The sequence below is a fragment of the Gambusia affinis genome, linkage group LG16 (assembly GCF_019740435.1).
Source record: "Gambusia affinis linkage group LG16, SWU_Gaff_1.0, whole genome shotgun sequence".
NCBI lineage: Eukaryota > Metazoa > Chordata > Actinopteri > Cyprinodontiformes > Poeciliidae > Gambusia > Gambusia affinis.
Window position 1 is genome coordinate 523,258 of NC_057883.1, and position 20,867 is coordinate 544,124.

Here is a 20,867-nt window from a genome sequence, read left to right on the forward strand (position 1 = left end):
TTTCATCTATTTGATATGATCACAGCACAAAAAGGAGTTAAGAGCTTTTTATTAGCTAAGACTTAAGTCCCAATAAAAACAGTCAAAGGCAAACCTTTATGCATTGTCCAGATTTTGTCAAAGCTTTATTGGTTTTGTGTTTCCCAGATTGAAGAGTTGGCCTGCTGCCTCTCATTTGATTCCCGTCAGTCGTCCATGGAGTCTTTGGCCAGTTTGGACAGTCGCTCCATGCTCTCGAGCCGCTCAGCTAGCAGTAGCCCGGTTCCTCCCAAAGGCTCTCCTTTACACAGCCGCTTTCGAGTTTCTGCTAAGAAAGCCCTGTTGCTATGGGTCCGAGAGCAGTGCCACAGGTTAGTTAAGTTCATTGGCATTACTGTTCAAAGACGCATTTGTATTTTCTCTGTTTCTGCATTCATAATCAATCATATCGGAGCCATGTGAATTCTTTCTGTCAATACAAGGTGATACATCTCCTCTTATATTGTCAAGCTAAAATCAGAAGTTGATACATATGCACACCATTCTCAGAATTTGAACTGAAATTATTTAAATCTGCTGAGCTGTATGTCACTGTAAAAAATTTAAATGAATACAACTTGATGATTAGATGAAATTGAAAAAGGTGTGACTGTAAATGTTTCCTTTACAGGGTAACTTGGTGTTACCATGAAGTTAGCCTAAGTCAAACCTGGCCTTAAGTTTCTAATTCAATCTTGGTTTTGAGTGAAAAAATTATTTTTCTAGTTTTATATATTTTTCCCTCAGAGCTGGCTGTTCAGTGAGCATAAAAGACTTCAAGGCAAGCTGGAGGAGTGGCGTGGTCTTTCTCGCAATCCTGAATGCCCTCAGACCCAACTTGATAAATCTTTCCAAAGCTAGAACCAGGAGTAACAAGCAGAACCTTGAAGAGGCCTTTCACGTTGCAGAGACTGAACTTAGGATTCCAAGACTGCTGAACCCCAATGGCAAGTACTTAAATTTGGTGCTTTTAAGTGTTGACATTTAATATTTGCTAATATAAAACACAACATCCCACAAATTGAATTCTTTTCAGTGACTCTTTACAGAGATAAGGGTAAACTGTGTAAAAAACCCCACCTACAATTGTTTTAGGAGAATCTGCACCCTGGCAATATAAGCCACACTGTGATCTTCTGCTTTTGAATGTTGACGCAGTTACTATTGACATTAATGTCATCTGCTGCTGCAGCATATGTATTACACCTTTATTCCCAGACCAGGTTTAAGGGCTTTAAGTTAATATTGACCTGGCTTTGTGCTCTGGTAACACACTTGTGTACAGGCCCATCATGCTCATGGAGTAATTTAGAGAGGAAACAGTTGAAAAGTTTAAAACATTTATTCTTCCTCTGTCAACAAGAAAAGAAAGAGAGACACGTGCAATACACTTAAGCCGGAAACAGTGCTCACTAGTGGCCCCACTCTGGAGTTTCTGGTGAAGTACTTAATATTCAAAAGTACAAATTATGTTTTCTAATATCAGTACATTGCTATATTGTATTTTGAATGCTTTTACAGTGCCTTGTAACTGCACCACCTGTAAAAAAAATTCTGCATAACATTGTGGACAGCTACTTTCATTATTACTTTTTTCATCTGTCCCTACAACACTGTAAATAATACCATACTTAACACAGAAACTTTCAGACATTGTACTAAGACATGACCATGGGTGCACTGGTTTCCCTATTTGAGTTTCTCTTCTGTCTCCATTAATATTTGAATCTGGAAACTGAACTCATGGCATTTAATAAGGACGACATAATTCCAAATCCCAAAATTTGTAAGTGTTGCACCGATAGCAGTTTTCTGGCTGATCACTGATCTTTTAAAAGCCTGATTTACAGATTCCATTTTTGGGTGATACTGATTGTTAATTTTTTTAATGTTGCCAAATATAGCAAGAACATTCATAACAGTGGAGTGACTATTGTTAACTGCAAATGTTCAGATATGACCTGGTGGGCTGGTCTATCAGTCAAACCTCCCTCATATCAGAGCAGTAGAGAACAGCGGTTGATTTTTAGACTCTGCCCCTAATTTTAGTAAAAAAAAAAAAAAAAGCAGCAATGACAGACTACAAAGCTGTGCCGAGCCAGAAGGAACGAGAGTCAGGTTTTCTAGAAATGTAGTGCAGTCAAAATATTTGTCTTTGAAATGCAGTGCACTTCTAAGTTCCGTCAAAAGTAAATACTCAAGTAAAGAAAATGCACTTAATTGCAATACTCAAGTAAATATTTTCCACTGTCCACCACTGATATAACATCAGAAGAACCATGTTGTTAAAATAAAAGATGACTGAAGTAAATCTGCCAGGGATTTTTGAATAACTTTGGCCTCAGTTTTAATGTTGATGATATTGTGATTTGTTTGTTTTATCCTGTTTTCAGTTTTCAGTGTCATCAGTGAATCTTCAGAGAGGTTTTTTATCCCTTGTATATGTCATTTGTACAGAGTCTAAATAAAAACTGATTTAGGAAATGTTCTCATTGATTCCAAATAAATCAGGAGCACTTATTCAGACTGTTGCTAAATGTTCTGAGATGTTCTCATTGAGCCTTAGGGAGAGCTGAATGATGATAGAAAGTCTGCTGACTCTCTTGTTTGTTCATATGACCCTCATACAAATCCCTCATTTGTTTCCTGATCTGATCTCTGATCTGCCTGCTGCTTCATTACCATGGCAGCATTTATCCACATTTTTTACAAAATAGGGATCTACTTCCCTTCCCCATATTTGTTCCCAGAACTAAACTCCTCATACTTTTGAGTTGGTTGTAAACCTCTGAGGGTGGTGTTATAGTGAGGCTGATCATGGAGGTCTATGATGTTGATGCAGATGTGGATGTCAGAGATCCAGATGAGAAATCCATCATGACCTATGTCGCTCAGTTCCTGCAATACTCTAGAGATGTGACTGCCCAAGAAGATGAGATACAGGTCAGTGTTTTATGTTCTTTTGATTAAAGTTCTCATACTTAGCATCCCGCTGGTTTTCCCTTTAGACATGACTTTTTTCTTTGAGTTTGTTCTAACCCCTCCTTGTCACCTCTTTCCTTCTTCTACTTGCCTTTTCCCTCCTTAAACACAGTACCTGACTCCTCTAGAAAGCCCCTCACCTATCAACGTGCCTGTTCACTACACTCCTGCTATTTCTGATTCACCTCTTCAACAGGTACAACAAACCATCAGATCCTGCCTCTGTCTCTCTTTTTCCCTCACACTGTCATAATTTCAGCTGTTTGTCATGCACACAACACTGTGCATCAGCTGACTTGATAGTCATGTGTCTGAATTATTTCCCTCATGTGATTTTCTATAACATTTTATAATAGCATAATAGCAACTACTGTAATACGCTAATGGGCTAAACTACATCATGATATAAAATGAGTTGAACAATGAGGTTCTTGATCAAGTTGTTGTTTTTTAAATTAGTTGTTTGGAATATGTAGAGTGAAAATGTTTTTAAAATCATGAGATGTCTACCCTTCTGTGGTTTTGTGAAAAATAAAAAGTTGGAACTGTAAAATATTTTTGCAACAGACTGACAGCATTTTATCTGCATCTCTAATTTTATTTGGTGCATTAAAATGAACAAAGCTTAGTGCTTGGCTGCCAACTGCTTCAGCAAAACCTGGTTATCAGCTAATTGAATCACACCAAAAAGCAAAGTCAGGATCCTAAAAATCAAAACTCCAAACAGTTTCCCTCAAATCCTTGGCTGGGCCTAGAAGTTCTGTAAAAGGTGAATTGTTGACAAAGGGCCACTTTTACTGAGTCTTATGGAGACCCAATTCAGTCAGAATTAATTAAATCAATAAGTAAGCATATTGTTAACTGGCTTCTTTATTTAAGTGCTTTTACAATAATGACCTTATTTAAATGTATTTATATATTTATTTAGTCACATAATTATTTATTCATTTTATACATATTTATAAATTTTTTATTCATTCATTTATTAATTCCTTTTCCCCTTTCTCTATGCATTCCTCTTTTTAATTTCCAAATAAGGAGGGCTGTGTCTTAAGGCTTCACTTCTGCCAGTTGGTTGGTTAGCTTCACACTGTACTTGACTTCATTAAAGATGGCGACCAAATTTTTTTTTTTTTTTTTTTTTTTTTTTTTTTTTTTACAAAACTATTGCTATAACTCTTGACTTTATTATCTTTGGTGTGGACACTCAGACCATAGGTGGTGCTACACTTTTTTGTCATCCATCATTTTGACTGACACTGTCAAAAATATTCTGTCATAATTTATTTTTATTCTTGAATTTTTAAATGATATTGACATGTGCTATGCAGTTTCATTTAAATTTTATGCAGTTTATTAATATTCAACAAGTTGAACAGACAATCCACATCCTACCACACAAAAGGCAGAAGAATCAACACATTTTCACTCCGAACTCATCATATGTGGACATTTGGTCAACTTCCCACTGCCCAGACTGCATTCAGGGGGACTTCAGCAAAGTGTTTTACCCACAATTCATGGCTGCATGTGATGTTTTGGATTAAAAGGCACAAATATAGCAATGTGTTTTTTTGGATTTATTGAAAATAAAATAAAAAATAATTTGATGGGGCACACATCATATTATTTACTATTATTAGTACTATTATACTATTATTATCATTAGTTTGACGAAAGTAATCACCCTGACATGAACAGACACACATTCAACATTGTTGCTGTCCAGCCAGTGAAGGGTGACATCATATTTTATGGTTGCATTCATACGGTTATGGAGACATGGAAAATGTTTGTGCTGTGTGACTTTAGCATCCAATGCCAAATAGAAATGTTTCCCTATTGGGGATGTTAATTGTGGACTACGATCAGAGAGGATTTCTTTGGGAATGCGTTGTAACTGGAAGATATGTTTAACTAGGAGTTGAACAGATTGGAAGGCTGTGGGAAGTTTTCTGAGTGGAATGAGATGACATGATTTAGAGAAGTGGTCTAAATGGTTAGGATAGTGGTCATACCTTTAGAAACTGGGAGTTCGGTGACGAAGTCGATGGAAATGTGTGACCATTTGGGGATGGATAGTGGTTGCAGAAGACTGGATGGAGGTTCATGGGATGGTTTGTTTCTAACGCAGATGGAACAGGTGAGGACACGTTCTTTTATATCTTTGTGAATGGATGACCACCAGAATCTGCGCTTAGGTATTAATATTTTTCACTGCTGATGTAATATTCTAATCTTAAATGCTATGTGTTCATTAGGCGTAACGAAGAATTGTTCGACACACACACAAAAAAAAGCTTTCAAGGGGCGTGCTGTGGTGGCGTAGGGGAGAGTGCAACCCATGTTTAGAGGCCTTGAGTCCTCGACGCGGCCGTCCCAGACCCGGCCGACATTTGCCGCAGGTCTTCCCCTCTCTCTCTCCCTTTCCTGTCAGCCTACTGTCATATAAGGGACACTAGAGCCCACAAAAAGACCCCCTGGTGGGAAAAAAAAGAAAAAAAAGCTTTCAACACCTGTTTCTGTAATTGCTTTATAAAAATGGGTATATTTGTGAGCTGAGTTACTGAAATATATTAACTTTCCACTTATTGATTAAATATGAGTGTATTTGGAAAATAAACATCAGCATTAGCTTAGCTGGGCAACCAAAGGACTCCCGAAGCTTCAATCGGAAGCGGCCGCTTCTTCCAAACTACAAAAAATCTGACGGTGAATCTCTGAGTCAGAGCCACTAACTGAAACGCATGTTCTGTCCAAGGGTCCACACAAAAAATAAAGTCATGAGTTATAGTATTATTTTCTAATAAAGTTGCTAAGCTTAAGCTCACTGATTAAACTGGTGGTAGGTTGCCATCTTTGTTGAAGCCAAGTCCAATGTGATGCTAAAGAACCAGATGGTACTAATTAAAGTTGAGGATAGGTATTTTCTTTATGTTTTTTCTGTTAATTGTCTGTCTGTGTTGTCAAGTCCACCCCTTGATTGTTGCCAGTTGTCCCTCCTGTGTCCTGATTGCTCCCTTGTGCATTTAACCCCACCTGTGTCGCATGCTCCCCACCGGTTCCTTGTAAATTGTCGCTTGTTCCTGTGTTGTGCTGTTTCCAGTTGCTACCAGTGTCTGAATTTCTTGCTTTTTTGCTCTGTACTTTGTGTACAGTTATCATTATTAAAACCATCACTCCTTGAACTTCAACCCTGGGTCCTTCTGTGTCCATGCTCACCTCAAACAAAACTTTTTGTGACAGAAGGATTCAGCCAAAACAAAGGAGGTATTCGACCTGAGTTAAGTTGGCCTCACTACCTTCTTCAAATCAGACAAAATTGGTGTCAAACAATTGTGATGAAAATTTTTTCGTTTTTGCCGCAATCATTTTAAAGATATAAAGAAATGTTTCTGAGGTCATCAAAGGTCAACTAGCATTCCCACCTTCTTCAGATCAGACAAAATGGGTGTCAATCAACTCGACGCCGTTTGTGCTGGTTTGTGCAGCACAAATTTTTGTTTCGGCTGCTTTGGCTTTGAAGATATAGAAGTTTAAAGGTTGAAAGGTCAATCAGCCCCCCCATCCATAAATCCATTTTCTTCCGCTTATCCGGGGTCGGGTTGCGGGGGTAGCAGCTTCAGAAGGGAGGCCCAGACTTCCCTCTCCCCAGCCACTTCTTCCAGCTCCTCCGGAAGAATCCCAAGGCGTTCCCAGGCCAGCCGAGAGACATAGTCCCTCCAGTGTGTCCTGGGTCTTTCCCAGGGCCTCCTCCCGGTGGGACGTGCCCGGAACACCTCACCAGGGAGGCGTCCAGGAGGCATCCTGACCAGATGCCCGAGCCACCTCAACTGGCCCCTCTTGATGTGAAGGAGCAGCAGCTCTACTCTGAGTCTGTCCCGGATGACTGAGCTTCTCACCCTATCTCCAAGGGAGAGCCCAGACACCCCACGGAGAAAACCCATCTCGGCCGCTTGTATCCGTGATCTCGTTCTTTCGCTCATGACCATAGATGATGATAGGAAAGTAGGTCGACCGGTAAATCGAGAACTTCGCTTTTTGGCTAAGCTTTCTCTTCACCATAATGAACCAGTACAGCACCCGCTTGACGGCAGACGCTGCGCCAATCCGCCTGTCAATCTCCCGCTTCCTTCTTCCCTCATTCGTGAACAAGATCCTGAGATACTTGAACTCCGCCCCCCTGACCCGGAGAAGGCACTCTGCCCTTTTCCTGCTCAAGACTATGGCCTTGGATTTGGAGGCACTGATCCTTATCCCGGCGAACCGCTCCAGCGAGAGCCGCAGATCACGACCTGATGGAGCCAATAGAACCACATCATCTGCAAAAAGTGGAGATGCAATCCTAAGGCCACCAAAACGGATCCGCTCAACACCTTGGCTGCACCTAGAAATTCTGTCCATAAAAGTAATGAACAGAATTGGTGACAAAGGGCAGCCCTGGCGGAGTTCAACTCTCACCTGAAATGAGCCCGACTTACTGCCAGCATTGCGGACCAGACTCTGATACCGGTCATACAAGGACCTGACAGCCTGTGTCAAAGGGCCCAGTACCCCATACTCCCGGAAAACCCCCCACACGGCTCCCCAAGGAACACGGTTTAATGCCTTCTCCAAGTCCACAAAACACATGTAGACCAGTTGGGCGAACTCCCAGGCACCCTCCAGAGTGTAGAGCTGGTCCAGTGTTCCTTGACCGGGACGAAAACCTCACTGCTCTCCCTGAATCCGAGATTCAACTATCCGATGGACCCTCCTCTCCAGGACTCCCGAATAGACCTTGCCAGGGAGCCTTAAGAGTGTGACACCCCTATAATTGGAGCACACCCTCCGTTCCTCTTTTTTGACCACCACTCCAGTCTGCCAGTCCAGGGGAACTGCCCCCGATGTCCATGTGATATTGCAGAGTCGCATCAGCCAACACAACCCTACAACATCCAGAGCCTTAAGGAAGTCTTGAACTTGAGATGAGTGAATCTCATCCACTCATCTCAACCAGACCCCCACTTTAATAAAATCAAAGAATATAGGTGTCAATCAACTTGGCTACATTTGTGCTGATTTGTGAAAATTTTTGTTCGTGTTGCTATCATTCTGAACATATTAAGATAATTGTTCTCTAGGGGTCATCTAGAGGTCAACCCCTCCCCTGACCCTGCTCACATTAATATTTATTTATTGATTTGCACTAACTAAGCTCAGCTGTGTTGGTGCTTGTTTGCAACAAAAAAAATCATTTGTTCTGTTTTGGCTTTGAAGATATTAAAGAAAGTTCAAGGGTCAAAAGGTCAACTAGCCTGCCTTCTTTTAAAAACAGTTTGTGCTAGTTTATAATAGTTTGTGCACTGATTTGAAGTAGTGAAAATAAGTGTTGATGATGACTGTCAATCATGAAATTGTGCTGGAAAAAGCTCACTATATAGCTAGCACATGGAGTCCAGGGGTCAGCAACCCAACATGGTGTAAGGGCCATATTGGACCAGAAAAACAATAAACAAATCTGTCTTGAGCCGCCAAAAATTAAAAGCCTTATATAAGGCTTATAATGAAGGCAACACAGGCTTTAAGTGTTCATATTAGCTATTTTAGCCTACTATCAAAATGCCCAAGTGTGTACATTCATGAGCATTTATGATTAAATGTTTATTTTCCTTGCTGTGAGTCCTGGAAGGAATGACACACTATGTGTCTATTCTGTTTAATGGTGCTTTACGTTTACTTCCCGTTACAATATGAATGTATTATGTTTTGTTGCACTGATACAATTAAATAAATGCAATAAAGAAATCAGATTTTTGATTTCATTTTATTGTGAAGATTCAACAGGGAAAGATATTTTTGGAACTCGAAAAGTCTGCTCCCAAATGCAGTTTGCATAACAACGATCGCTCTTTGTAAATAATCACCGTTAAGTGCGTGATCAAAAAAACAACATAACAGAATGTGCTTATGGTGCCCCTTATGTGGGCAACAAGCAGAGTGCAATAAAACGCAACCTGCAGTCATAAAATAAAAGAGTAGCCTTTTGAAAAGGTAAAGTATATAAAATTAAATTAACACAATTTAAGTTTGATTTCTGTACAAATGCCATGCAAGTCAGTACAACGGTAAAACATAGCAGCATCCTCTTCTCTTTTGACACAATTAATGCAGCCATCCTTGGACTGAGGATGTTAAACACAATAATATCGCCAAGTGTCATTCTAAATATATACTGACAAAAATCACTAATCAATTTATAAAAACAACCACCTTGTTACTAAATATATGTGCCTAAGACAGGATTGTGTTCTTACCTGTTTAATGTAACTTCTGTGTATGGACATCACTGGACAGCTTCTCAACATCTAGCATGCAAGATATAACTTTAATCTTGACACGACAGCTAATACAGCCAGCCTTCCATGAAATGTCTCTTCCGACTCCCGACATGGAGGAGATTGATCTTTTCACAGATTAGTTTCATAGCAAGCTATCAGAACATGGCAACAGCTTTATCAAATATGAAAAAACACATGCTTTTTATTAAAGTTATATTCTGCATCTTGAACAAAATGCAACTATAGAGCATTTTATGAGAAGTCTGGATTGCTTCATGTATATTTTGCACATTGCCAGTGACTGTTGCTGGTGGAGAGAGACATTTCAGTAAGCAAAAACTAATAATAAAATAAATTAAGCAACCTTTTTGAATGCAGTATGTGGACTGTTGTATGTAAAATTCTCTAGTGAATATTGTGATCATATCAGAATTGGACCAAAGAAAGCAAGGCAATTGCAAGCGTTTAAAATTGCAATGCTTTTGATGAGTCAGAAGACTTAATAAATTGTAACAGCAGCTGCGAAGGGAGGGCCCAATTTAATGTTTTGTCTTGGGGCCCAAGAGTCCTGGCGGCGCTGCTGTTTGAAGGGGGTGTACTGTGAGGATGTTGATTTTTTGTATACGTTTGTTTGTTAATCGTCTTTCTTTGTTGTCAGTCCACTCTTTGATTGTTACCAGCTGTCCCTCGTGTTCCCTGATTACTCTGTTGTGTATTTAACCCCACCTGTGTCACCTGCTTCCCACTGGATCCGTATTGCAAGTTCTGCCAAACTAGTTGGTTTGGGTCTTTTGGTAGTGATGGGCAAATGAAGCCTCATGAAGCAATGAAGCTTCCGGCCCATTGCTTTGCCCAAAAGTTCATCACTCGATGCTTCATTCATTTCTCACTAGTGACACCTGCTGGTGAAGCTGTGACAGCCTTGTTACTCAGACAGACATATTTAAAAACAATTAGTAAATGCAATATTGTCACAAAGTTTTTGTCAAACTCACGTTTAGTAACAGGAGAGTCAATTAAATCCTATTTAACTAATCTGTTTTAGTTATTAAAATTATTTGTTGCCAATCCTAATGACTGTTTTCTTCTGTCATTGACTGATTTAACAGTAGACATTTGTTTTGGTGTACTCGGAGTGCAGTGCTTGTTGGGGCAGACAGTTTTCTTTGAGTTTTGATTTGCCTCCTGAAAAACTTTCTATTGGCTCTCTGATCTGATCCCTTATATTTTTACTCATAAGCCAGAATTTTACTTTTCCAACAGCTTTAAGTCTGTTTCTGCTGTGCAAGACTGATATATTTTTGCAGAAAAAAGAAATAGTGGAAATTTCAAGAAGGTGAAAATTTTAGAGGTGAAGGGTTTAATTATTGTTATTTAAGAATCTTGTGAGTGAATCATCTCAAAGTATTCCCAGATGTCAGATTTTTTCTTCTTGCTGGCTCCTTTTCAATCAAGTTTATTTGTGTAGCACATTTCAGCAACGATGCAGTGTCAAAATGTTTTACTTAATAAAAACACATAAATATAAAGTCATAAAATATGCCACAATCAACCATTGAGAAAACTGGTAACAAACATTACACTTTGATGAGTGTCATCATCAAAATCATTAATACACATGAACTATAAAAGGTTCCTTTTATTTCGGCCACTTATGAAGACAAATACTGATGCGATCAAGCAGCGACTCATCACGCTTTTATTTTGAAAACCGACACGCAAAATGAAGCAGTCACGTGACCCATGCAATGCGAGGCCTCGTTTGTTGCCAGTCACGTGGTTTTCAGCAAGACGACACAAGCCTCGAAGCGGGGCTTCATTGACACGCCCCCTTATTACTCGGTACAAGCCTCGAAGCCTGGCTTCAGATAGACCATCACTATCTTTTGGTACAGCATGGATGTGTTCCTCTGCTTCAGAACTAAAAACAGCCAGTGACATTAGAAGGGTTCATATGACTTGCATATGAAGCCTCTACTGAAACCTTATATTTGTAATTTATAATACTTCCAGGTGACACCTGATTGCAATGCACAGGAAGTGACTTGTTGGCTTGTCCAGGCCTTTGATGAGCTGTTGGAAGGATGGAACTCCACAGAAGGAGAAAGCTACTCTGAGCGATACCATGTGCGTTTCTGGGCCAGAGCGTCTGCACTGCTGAGTTTAATATGCCTTGTGAAAAGTTTTCAGACCTTTTGTAGATTTTCACTATTCATTTCACAATTGGGATATATCAGTATTAGTACCATCGATTTTAAAATGGTTTGACATTAATAATTGATGTTTGTTTTCATTAAGTACAGTAGTATGAGGTGCTTAACCAAAGTAGAAGAGCAATGCCAAAAGGGTAGAGAAATGTATACTCTACATAAAATATAAGTTTTCAACCATTACATATCGCATATTGATATGCTCAAAATCCATATTGGTGTCTCGCTAGACATAATATTTTGCTAGGTATTTCTTGTAAACACGATGAAAACCATGTATGATTTTCCATCTACTTCACAGTTCCAAACTGCACTGTGTTGGTTTGTCATATAAAGTAATCTTAAATGCACTGAATGTTGTAGCTCAAAAGAGACATGTGAAAAAATTCAAGGGGTATGAAGACTCCATAATAGCAAATCAGTGCAGTGTTAAGCTCTCTGTTACATAGCTTACTTTCTATGATTTGTGTTTTTTTCTTGAGTTGATCTGTCAATAATGCGTCTAACAGAGGTTTGTGTTTTCTTTAGGTTTTTCAGACCTTTCTTGTGTCCTTTAATGAGCAGCGTAGGCCCATCATGCCTTTACTGACGGCAATGAGACGCACTCCAAACATAAGCCAGGATCAACGGTCTCTTAGGGAAGCATGGGATTGCCTCAGTGAAAAGGTTCTGTTTGGTTCTCATATAATTGGAAACATATTTGTTTCTTGTACATTGCATAAACTTAGACATGTTGATTTGAATTAGGTTTTTGCAAATCAAAATAAAAACATATGGTCTACCAGTCATAAAAACCCTGTAGCCCTCTGTAGTTTAACATCAAAAAAACTGTCTTCATGTTCTGTTTTCATCCAGCTGCGAGAATATAAGGTGGAGTTAGACAGGAACCTTCCTGCCCCTCTGGATACTGTAGCTGGATGGTTGCTGAGAACAGAGGGAGCTCTGGCTGAAGAACAAGGTGACTCTCAGGATCATGATAGTGCTGCTGATGAAGCAAGGGAGAAACAGGAGCTTCTGAAGGTAACTAATCAACTAGAGGAGAGAGAGAGAGAGAGAAACAGAGTGAAAAAGAGACAAAGGGACATTGCACATTAAAGGGACATTGCACCAATTAGGAGAAACATGACAGAAATCTTTTCTCAATTTTTGAAGCCAAGGTTAAATTGCAATGGAATAAAAAATTCCTGACAAAGAACACCCTTGTGTCACTCGCCTTAAAACACTATATTAAGCACTTAAGCCTCCATCCATTTTAAGCACACTCACTATGCCACTTTACAGAACCTGGATCATAGCTATGAAACCTGAGTTGAAACCAAAAGCAGTCAAAGTTTGCCACAAAGTTTCATAAGACCAATTATAGCAGCTCCCCAGTTATTGAATTAGTTAGCCAGTTTCGACGGGTGAATTTCCTCTTTTTTATTTTCCTTTTACAGGTGATTATGATCCAAGTGATCACCTGGTCACCACAATCTCCTTGTCACAACAGTCACCGTGAAAACTAAAAGATACAAACATTAGAATACAAACGCAAACGTACAATACAGTACAATAAACAAACAAAACGTACCTCGCTGCTTTCACCGGGGAACACCAAATGTAGATTCCATTATACCAAACAATTTGATCATTCAAGTCCTTCATTGTCAGAATGATTAGACCAGCCTTATAAAGCCTGCCCTCATTGACTACGGCAGCCCGTGAGGTACACACACAAAAAAAACAAAACCCAAACATTACAAAGTGTAAACACTATCAGAACAGACAAACATCCATAAACAATCTGCAATAAATTTTAATATAAAAATTCACTCTAAATAATTTACAATAAATAATTTATCTGGACAATTTATTTTAAATAGTTCACTATCTGTTACACCAATATCTAATCCCATGAACTGCAGATTTCCAAAACATCTCTGACTAAAGTCATATTATCACTTATCAACCTGCCGGACAACAATACGTCTGGTCTCCATGAAGGACTAAAGCCATCATGTCCTGGCACCCAGGACTTTGGAAAAGATCTAGTAGTAAATCTCTCTTCTTTGGGAGCAGAGTAATAACTGCCCTTCTGCAGCTCAGAAGCAGCCAACTTCTCTGTAGATGATCCGCCATATCCTCACCTATCATGGACCATCAGGACTTGTAAAAATTAACAGGAAGACCTATTCATTAGTAGGGGATATACAACTCTTTAGGCTCATCAATGCAGCATGTAATTCATGTAGAGTAAGCTGAGCCTCCAGTTTTTGATTAACTATAGCATCCTCTTCAGGAAATCCTTTGAAGAAACCATCGCTCACATCAGAAAAGTCCAAGATCGCAGAACCACTATCAGACTTTAGAGAGTAAACAATCTTTCTTTCCCCATTCCTTTTTTTCCAGTCCAAAGAAGTGAAATGGAGCAGCCATCTCTGTTTTACTCAGGAAATATGATCTGATCAATGCTCCTTTGGCTACTGAGGTGACAGAAGCCTTTATAGATTTTAGGAAATTTAAAAGCCCTTGGTTTTCTGTAGATGCTGTTATACCCTGCAGTTCTACCATCCAAGATCCTCATAGATCTGGTTATGTCTCTAGTGACATTAGGAGTGAACTGTTGACACAACTACTTGATTTAACATTTACCATAATCCCACCACTGTTGGGCACAAGAAAATTTTGATTTGGATGGTTTGTGATGAACCCAAAAATATTCGAAAGCTGTTCTAAAAGTTCTATCATTTAAAAGATCTACATTATAATATCAGCAGGTTCTCCATATATGAACATTTTTAGTATATACAGAACCACAAACCAGACAATGATCAGAAAAACCACAGAAGTGATTATTTGGCAATTTTTAATATTCAAATAATGTTTAAACAAATATGTATGATCCAACCCTGCCAGGAATAAAAGATTGTCTTTAGAATGACTCTATATTCTCTCTAATTTCTGTTGAAAACTCTGCACACATGTCAATGGTCAGCAGCTGTAATCAGCTGTGTAAGCCTGAGAGGATTCAGAATGAGATTTTTGGTGGTCCCTCTCTAGTAGATGTAATAATCTATTTTCAGTCCAATCCCCACACAAAAACAAATATTAATTTTCACTACAATCATCCTCAATTATTTCCTCTGCTTAGCAAGAAATAGGCAAGAAATTCACCAAAAACACCATCCCCACACCTCCACTACAACTTCACTCATGATCGCAATACCAAGCCCCCTTCATCTCTATTCCTTCCCTACATCCCTTCTTCTAATCACTCTCATTATCAGCAAGTTTCTTGAATCTACTTTATATACATTTTTAAACAATAGACTTGACAAAAGCAGCTCCTTTTACTGGCACCATTCAAATTTAATGTGCCTATATTAAAGGCACACAGAGGCACAGAAAAAACAGGGATGTACAGAATATATGTCTAAACATCTTCATCAGCAATAAGTGTTTGGGTTCTGACTTTGAAGTTTGAGTTTCGTTGAGTGATTGTGCGATCTGTTAACACAACAACAAAGTTTCCAGTTTTCTTTGTCAAACCCTGAGATTATAAATCTGTTTGTTTGAAAACAAACCTCTTACGCTAAGAAATTAAGAAGTATTCAGGAAAATACAGATTCTGCTGATCCTGTCACAAATACAAGTAATTTTCAGACTCGAAACCACTCTCTCCTGCTTTAATTGCCCTCTTAGCTCCTAAAAATGTAGAGCTTTTCTTTTTCTGGGACAGTTTTTAAAAATCTTCATCAAATCTGCTGTCATTCTCAACTTCATCAGTGTTTTGTTACCCTGAATTGGCATCACACTTTTCACAAACTGGTCTTTATTTATTTTCCTGTCTGTTATATCAACATCTCTTGAATTATCATTGTCATTAGAATGATCACAGTTTGTAAAAGACTGCATATTGGAGGGTTGTTGCTCTGCAGCCACAACAGCAGTGCCTCCACGGTCCATAGTCCCATCAGCAGCAGGATCCTCACCAACGACACCAGAATAAACACTGGCATTGCAGCCCGCCTCAGTGGCAGCAGAGCTGCTGGTGGCGTCGCTGCAGTGGAGCTGCCTACGAACCCAGCAGCCTAACGGCAACCACCTTCAGCTGCATCATTCACCAGCTGTCTATGAGCTGGTGAATAATGCTGAGCTTTTCTCGAGCTTTCCTGGGCAGGATTGATTCTCCACTACAACCAAAACATTTCATGTTCTCAGAAGAGAACCCATCTATTGTGAAATTGAAAAATAAGTCAAGCTCATTAGCTGTGTCCTTAAGTATCCTAAATACCTGTCTTCTGGGTCACACCACATGTCCAAGGAGCACAGATTTGCTTCACCCATAAAGCACCACCTTTATGGGTGAAGCTAGCTGGTCGTACTGTGACAAATACTTGAATAGAGATCATTTTTAATAAACGGGGACACATTTCAGATGATAATCTTTTTGGCTGGACTAACCAGAGGAAGAACCAGTGTAAAAGTGTCAAATGATGATGACTCTATCAAATCACTCACTTAGATGTACTATTAGTAAAGATAACAATCACTCCATTCACACTGTCACAATCCAGCACTCCTCCTACAGCTAAAGCAGCCTTCTTTGCTGAACAGCTAATCATTGGTATGAGATTGACAACATGCCAATGTGTCAGCTTTTCAAACTCCGCTCCACCCTCAACAGAGGGCATAATGCCAAATCAAGCCTCCTGGAAAAACTACCAGGCCAGGCTGGAGCAATCAAACTAAACTAAGATCAATCAACTGTGTTCAGAGAAATGTGTTCAAAACACTGCAGCAAAAGACCCCCCACAATTCATTCATTCTAACACAGATGTGTGAGTGTTTTCCTGTCTTTGCAGATTTGTTTAGAGGAGATGCCACAGCAATTGAAAATCTTCCAGTCCTTCCAAAACCTGGATGACATTGGAAACATGATGGTTCCATCAGACAAGATTGAAGAACTAAAGAGGAGGTTCATTGACATTCATGTGCACATTTTGAAAGTTATAGTAGGTCTTAAAAGTGTACACCCCTTGTTAAAATGCCAAGTATAAATAATATGAAGATCGAGATGTTTATAAATAGTTTTACAACTATTCCTCTCATATCATGTGACATGTATATGATAAAATAATTTTGATTAATTGTCAGTTTTGAATCTAATCAAATTCTAATTTTTCTGACATATTCTAATTTCCATGCTTTAAAGGGGCAGTATTATGTAAAACCAACTTTTCTGAGCTTAACATCATGTCATAATGTCCTCATCAAAAAACATGAATGCTGCCTTGATTTTTCATGCATGATTGGGAAAATCCTTTAATATCAATCAATCAATCAAATTTTATTTGTACACCACATTTCAGCAGCAAGGCATTTCAAACTGCTTTACATCAAATCAAACACAAAAACACAATGCAGCATAGAATCAACTTTAAAAACACAATATCAAGTCAGATTCCATCAATAAATTTGCAATTGATTACGTTTCAAATAAAACTCTAAACAAGTGGGTTGTTAGTTGAGATTTAAAGGAAGTCAGTGTTTCAGCTGTTTTACAGTTTTCTGGAAGTTTGTTCCAGATTTTTGGTGCAGAGGTGCTGAATGCTGCTTCTCCTCGTTTGGTTCTGGTTCTGGGGGTGCAGAGCAGAACCAGAACCTGAAAGTTCTGGAAGGTTGATACAACAGCAGCAAATCTTTAATGTATTGTGGTGCTAAACCATTCAGTGATTTATAAACTAACAACAGTATTTTAAAGTCTATTCTTTGAGCTACAGGGAGCCAATGGAGGGACTTTAAAACTGGTGTTATGTGCTCTATCTTCCTGGTTTTAGTCAGAACTCCAGCAGCAGCATTCTGGATCAGCTGCAGCTGTTTGATTGATTTGTTGGACAGACCTGTGAAGACGAATGACAACACTCCACTTCACTAGCGAGGACCACGCCACAAAGATATGAGTTTAAAGATTTATTGATGAAAGAGAGATGGATGGAGGGATAAGAGGAAGAATGATCTTAATTTGGTTATCTGGGGAGAATGATTGAGGGCTTGGGATGTGAAGACTCTGCATGGGGGTGTGGTTTTTGAGAAACGGTTCCTCTTATTTTTCACGAGCCAACATAGCATCCCCAAAAGAGTCTGATTGATTAGAGATAGCCTGACTGGATGCTGAAGAGGAGGCTCTTATGCGAAAGAATGGGCAGAATAAGGTTTGATAGAGTTGCCAGAATTGACTGAAATTGCTTGAGAACCAGACTTTAGTGGCTGGATTACGGGATTCTGAGATGAGGAGTGGACCTTGAGATGCTTGCTGAAATTCTGATCTGAACATAAAGATTGGCTCATATGGGTTGAGCCAATCCATCCTAATTCCATCCACTTGAATTAGGATGGAAGAGATAAAATTCATAAGAGAAAGCAAACTGATCAGTTGACTTCTCTGAAGAGTAATATCTAAATATTATAACGGTGAATGATGATACCTGAAAAGCATGGGTGAATGAATTTATGTTCTTGAAGAGATAGAACAGGGGAGTCAGTTGGATATTATTGAAGAGTGTGGAATTGGAGATGGGTGAGTTTCTGAATCTGAAGCAAAGAGTCAGAATTTTGAAGGAAATGATAGAACATCGAGGATGTTCTGAGTTACTGGGATGTGAGCTGCTCGAACCTGGAACCGATGCTAGACTGAGAGCTGAATGAGTCTGAATAAACGAGAATAAACTTCTTATGCCATTCATGTCCCCAAAAGATTCTCTGCCATAACGATGACGTTAAAAAACTGCCAGAAAAATGAATTCTTGGGGCCATTTTTGCTTCAACCATTTGTCTCTTGTAGGAGTGATTGAGGATGAGTGAGCCTTGAGCAGAAGAGATGCTGGTTGCTATTAATGACCACTGGAAATGCAGTATACAAGCTGCTCTTTTCTGAATAAAATGCTGGTAAAAAATGTTTTTAAAAGGTTTATAGGGAAGCAATGTTGTGAGAAGATCCTGAAGGCAGATTTTCAGAAAGAACAAGTGTTTTTAAAGAGACAGAGGTCCAATTTAAATTTATATTTGTTAAATATCAAAGTAAAATTTCTTTTAAGTAATATTTAATATATAGCTATTCTTTAACAACTGAAGTCGCTTGACTGTGCTACAAAATGGCACAATGTGCCTGGAAAAAGCAGTATGCTGTATCTTTAAATAAAGCAGTACTTTGCAGGGAGTTCACAAAGGATCAATATAATCTCATTGCAATTCCACTGCATTCTAAACACAACGAGGCTCGTTGATGGCTTTGACGAAACAAATAATGTTTTGGAATGGCCAAGCCAAGATTCAGAGTGATGACCTCTAAATGATGCCCTACAATGTGATGCATCTACACACTTAACATTATTATTGATTTTCTCCTTCATTTATTACAACAGATGTATATGCACATATATAAAACATTTTGAAATGATATCTGTCGTATTTACTGGAGGATTAGTATGGAAATGATGCTCACGGGAAGTAGCAGTATTTCACTGTAATTTGAAGTTTTTTGGGGTTTTTTGCTAATCTATATTCATAATAGAAATTACATCTCTCTTTTTGATTATTGTACAATATTATGTAAAAATAATAGACAGACACAAAGGACATGCCCATGGGTGGAAATCTGGGGGTTTTCCCATGGGGGAAAAGTTGAGAATTGTCCCTCCCATAGGGAGGGAGATACAATTGAAAATTATTTAATCAATTTGAAAAGGCAAATGATACAAAGAACAAAATAAATCCAATCATCTAAGAAAAAAATAACTGGTGTGCTCACATATTTTATAGCCTAAAATCTCTGACGAAAGTCGGATAGAGAGTTGCTAACATGTAGACAAATGGCCCTTTCTAGTTCAGAAGTTGCACCCATAATTCACTCAAAGTCTCAATAAGGTGGATATTGTGGTCTCATTTTTATATCACAAAATTTCAAAACTTTGACAAGGGGAACATAGACTTTTAAGAACCACTATAATTGTACACTAATATACTAATATTACAATATTATGTCATCTATAATATACCACTTTAGTACAGACTATTACTAAACCAATAAATTGATCTGCTTTATTGTCAAATTTCCCTGGTACGTTTCTTTCACAACAATATCAGATTCACCAATGTGAGAGTGACTGCTAAGTATCATGGGATCAAGCTGGAATACAGAGAGTATCGGCACACAGTATTGGATTTATTGGGACAAATCACGACCAAGCTCTGCATCTCAAAGAGACTCTTCGTTTCTCCTGAGGCCGTCACAGTGTTGCTACAAGAATGGGACGTAAGTTCTCATTAGGCTTGGTATCTTTAACAGAGCACTTGATGGATGCATTAATGTCTTGCTGATACTAATCATAGCATAGATTTAGACATATTTTCTTTCAAAATGCAAATAAGTCACCTGTTATATTTTTTGTATGGCTTCAGACAATACCAAAAGACACCCAGCAACAAACACATGCACAAGTGGAAATTTAAAGTGTTCAAATCAGTCAGGAACATAAAAAAAGAGAACAAGTCCTGAGTTTCCTGTTATTGACAGCATTCACACTTCTACTATTGTTGCTCATACGAGTATCATCCCTGACATCATCCAGCACTGATGGACATAGGGACTGAGCAGTAAATACAGAACAAGTGTTTGTTGAGAATTGACCTTTTCACAGTTGGACAGACCAGGGTCAGAAGACAGGGAATCAAGATCCAGGTCAACCGGTTCCAGATTTCAGGGTCAGACAGACAGAGGGTCAAAAGCCAAGAGGTCCAAACCCAGTGGTGTAGGTCAGAATCAGGGACAGAAAGGGCAACTGGACAGAATAGAAGAGACAGACAGGTTAGTAACCAGGCAAATTGCTCACGTAGCTACAGCAGGCCAGAGGATGTTACCGCTGAGGGTCTCACAACAATCTGACACCGTGCAGGAGGAAGATCTGTTCTTATATGGCCGCAGCTGGAGAACAGGGTGATGATGATCAAGTGTGAGTGGTCACAGTTTAGCACCAGCTGTGACCAGTTCCCCCCTTCAAGGCACCCTTCAGGACAGCCGACGGCGTCCACAACAACTGTTGAAGTCATGGATGATCTGAGGGTCCAGGATAGCAGACCACGCCACCGACGGCGCACATTCAGATGACAGCGAACAGTGTAAACAGGCCCACCATCCACAATCCTAGGCGGAGAGGGAGGCGGGGCCCGGGAACAGAATCAACACGTGGGACATGTGGAATGAGGGGTGGCAAACGGGTCAAGGTGTCAGGTCTTTAGAAATATGTTTCTTGTGGACAACCAAACCTCCTGACCAGGTTTGTAACTGGGACCTGTGACA

At 39.2% G+C, this 20,867-nt stretch overlaps 1 protein-coding gene across 7 annotated transcripts in view; it reads left to right on the forward strand.

The window, feature by feature from the left end:
* LOC122845669 (nesprin-2-like) overlaps nucleotides 1-20,867 on the forward strand; it is a 283,421-nt gene that overhangs the window by 38,650 nt on the left and 223,904 nt on the right. For all 7 annotated transcript variants that reach the window (XM_044141999.1, XM_044142000.1, XM_044142004.1 and 4 more), the window contains exons 7-15: nucleotides 148-350; nucleotides 766-965; nucleotides 2,861-2,961; nucleotides 3,113-3,196; nucleotides 11,334-11,447; nucleotides 12,059-12,196; nucleotides 12,386-12,550; nucleotides 16,375-16,487; nucleotides 19,655-19,823. In XM_044141999.1, coding sequence (XP_043997934.1) covers nucleotides 148-350; nucleotides 766-965; nucleotides 2,861-2,961; nucleotides 3,113-3,196; nucleotides 11,334-11,447; nucleotides 12,059-12,196; nucleotides 12,386-12,550; nucleotides 16,375-16,487; nucleotides 19,655-19,823 — 1,287 coding nt within the window. The remainder of the gene's footprint in view (nucleotides 1-147; nucleotides 351-765; nucleotides 966-2,860; nucleotides 2,962-3,112; nucleotides 3,197-11,333; nucleotides 11,448-12,058; nucleotides 12,197-12,385; nucleotides 12,551-16,374; nucleotides 16,488-19,654; nucleotides 19,824-20,867) is intronic.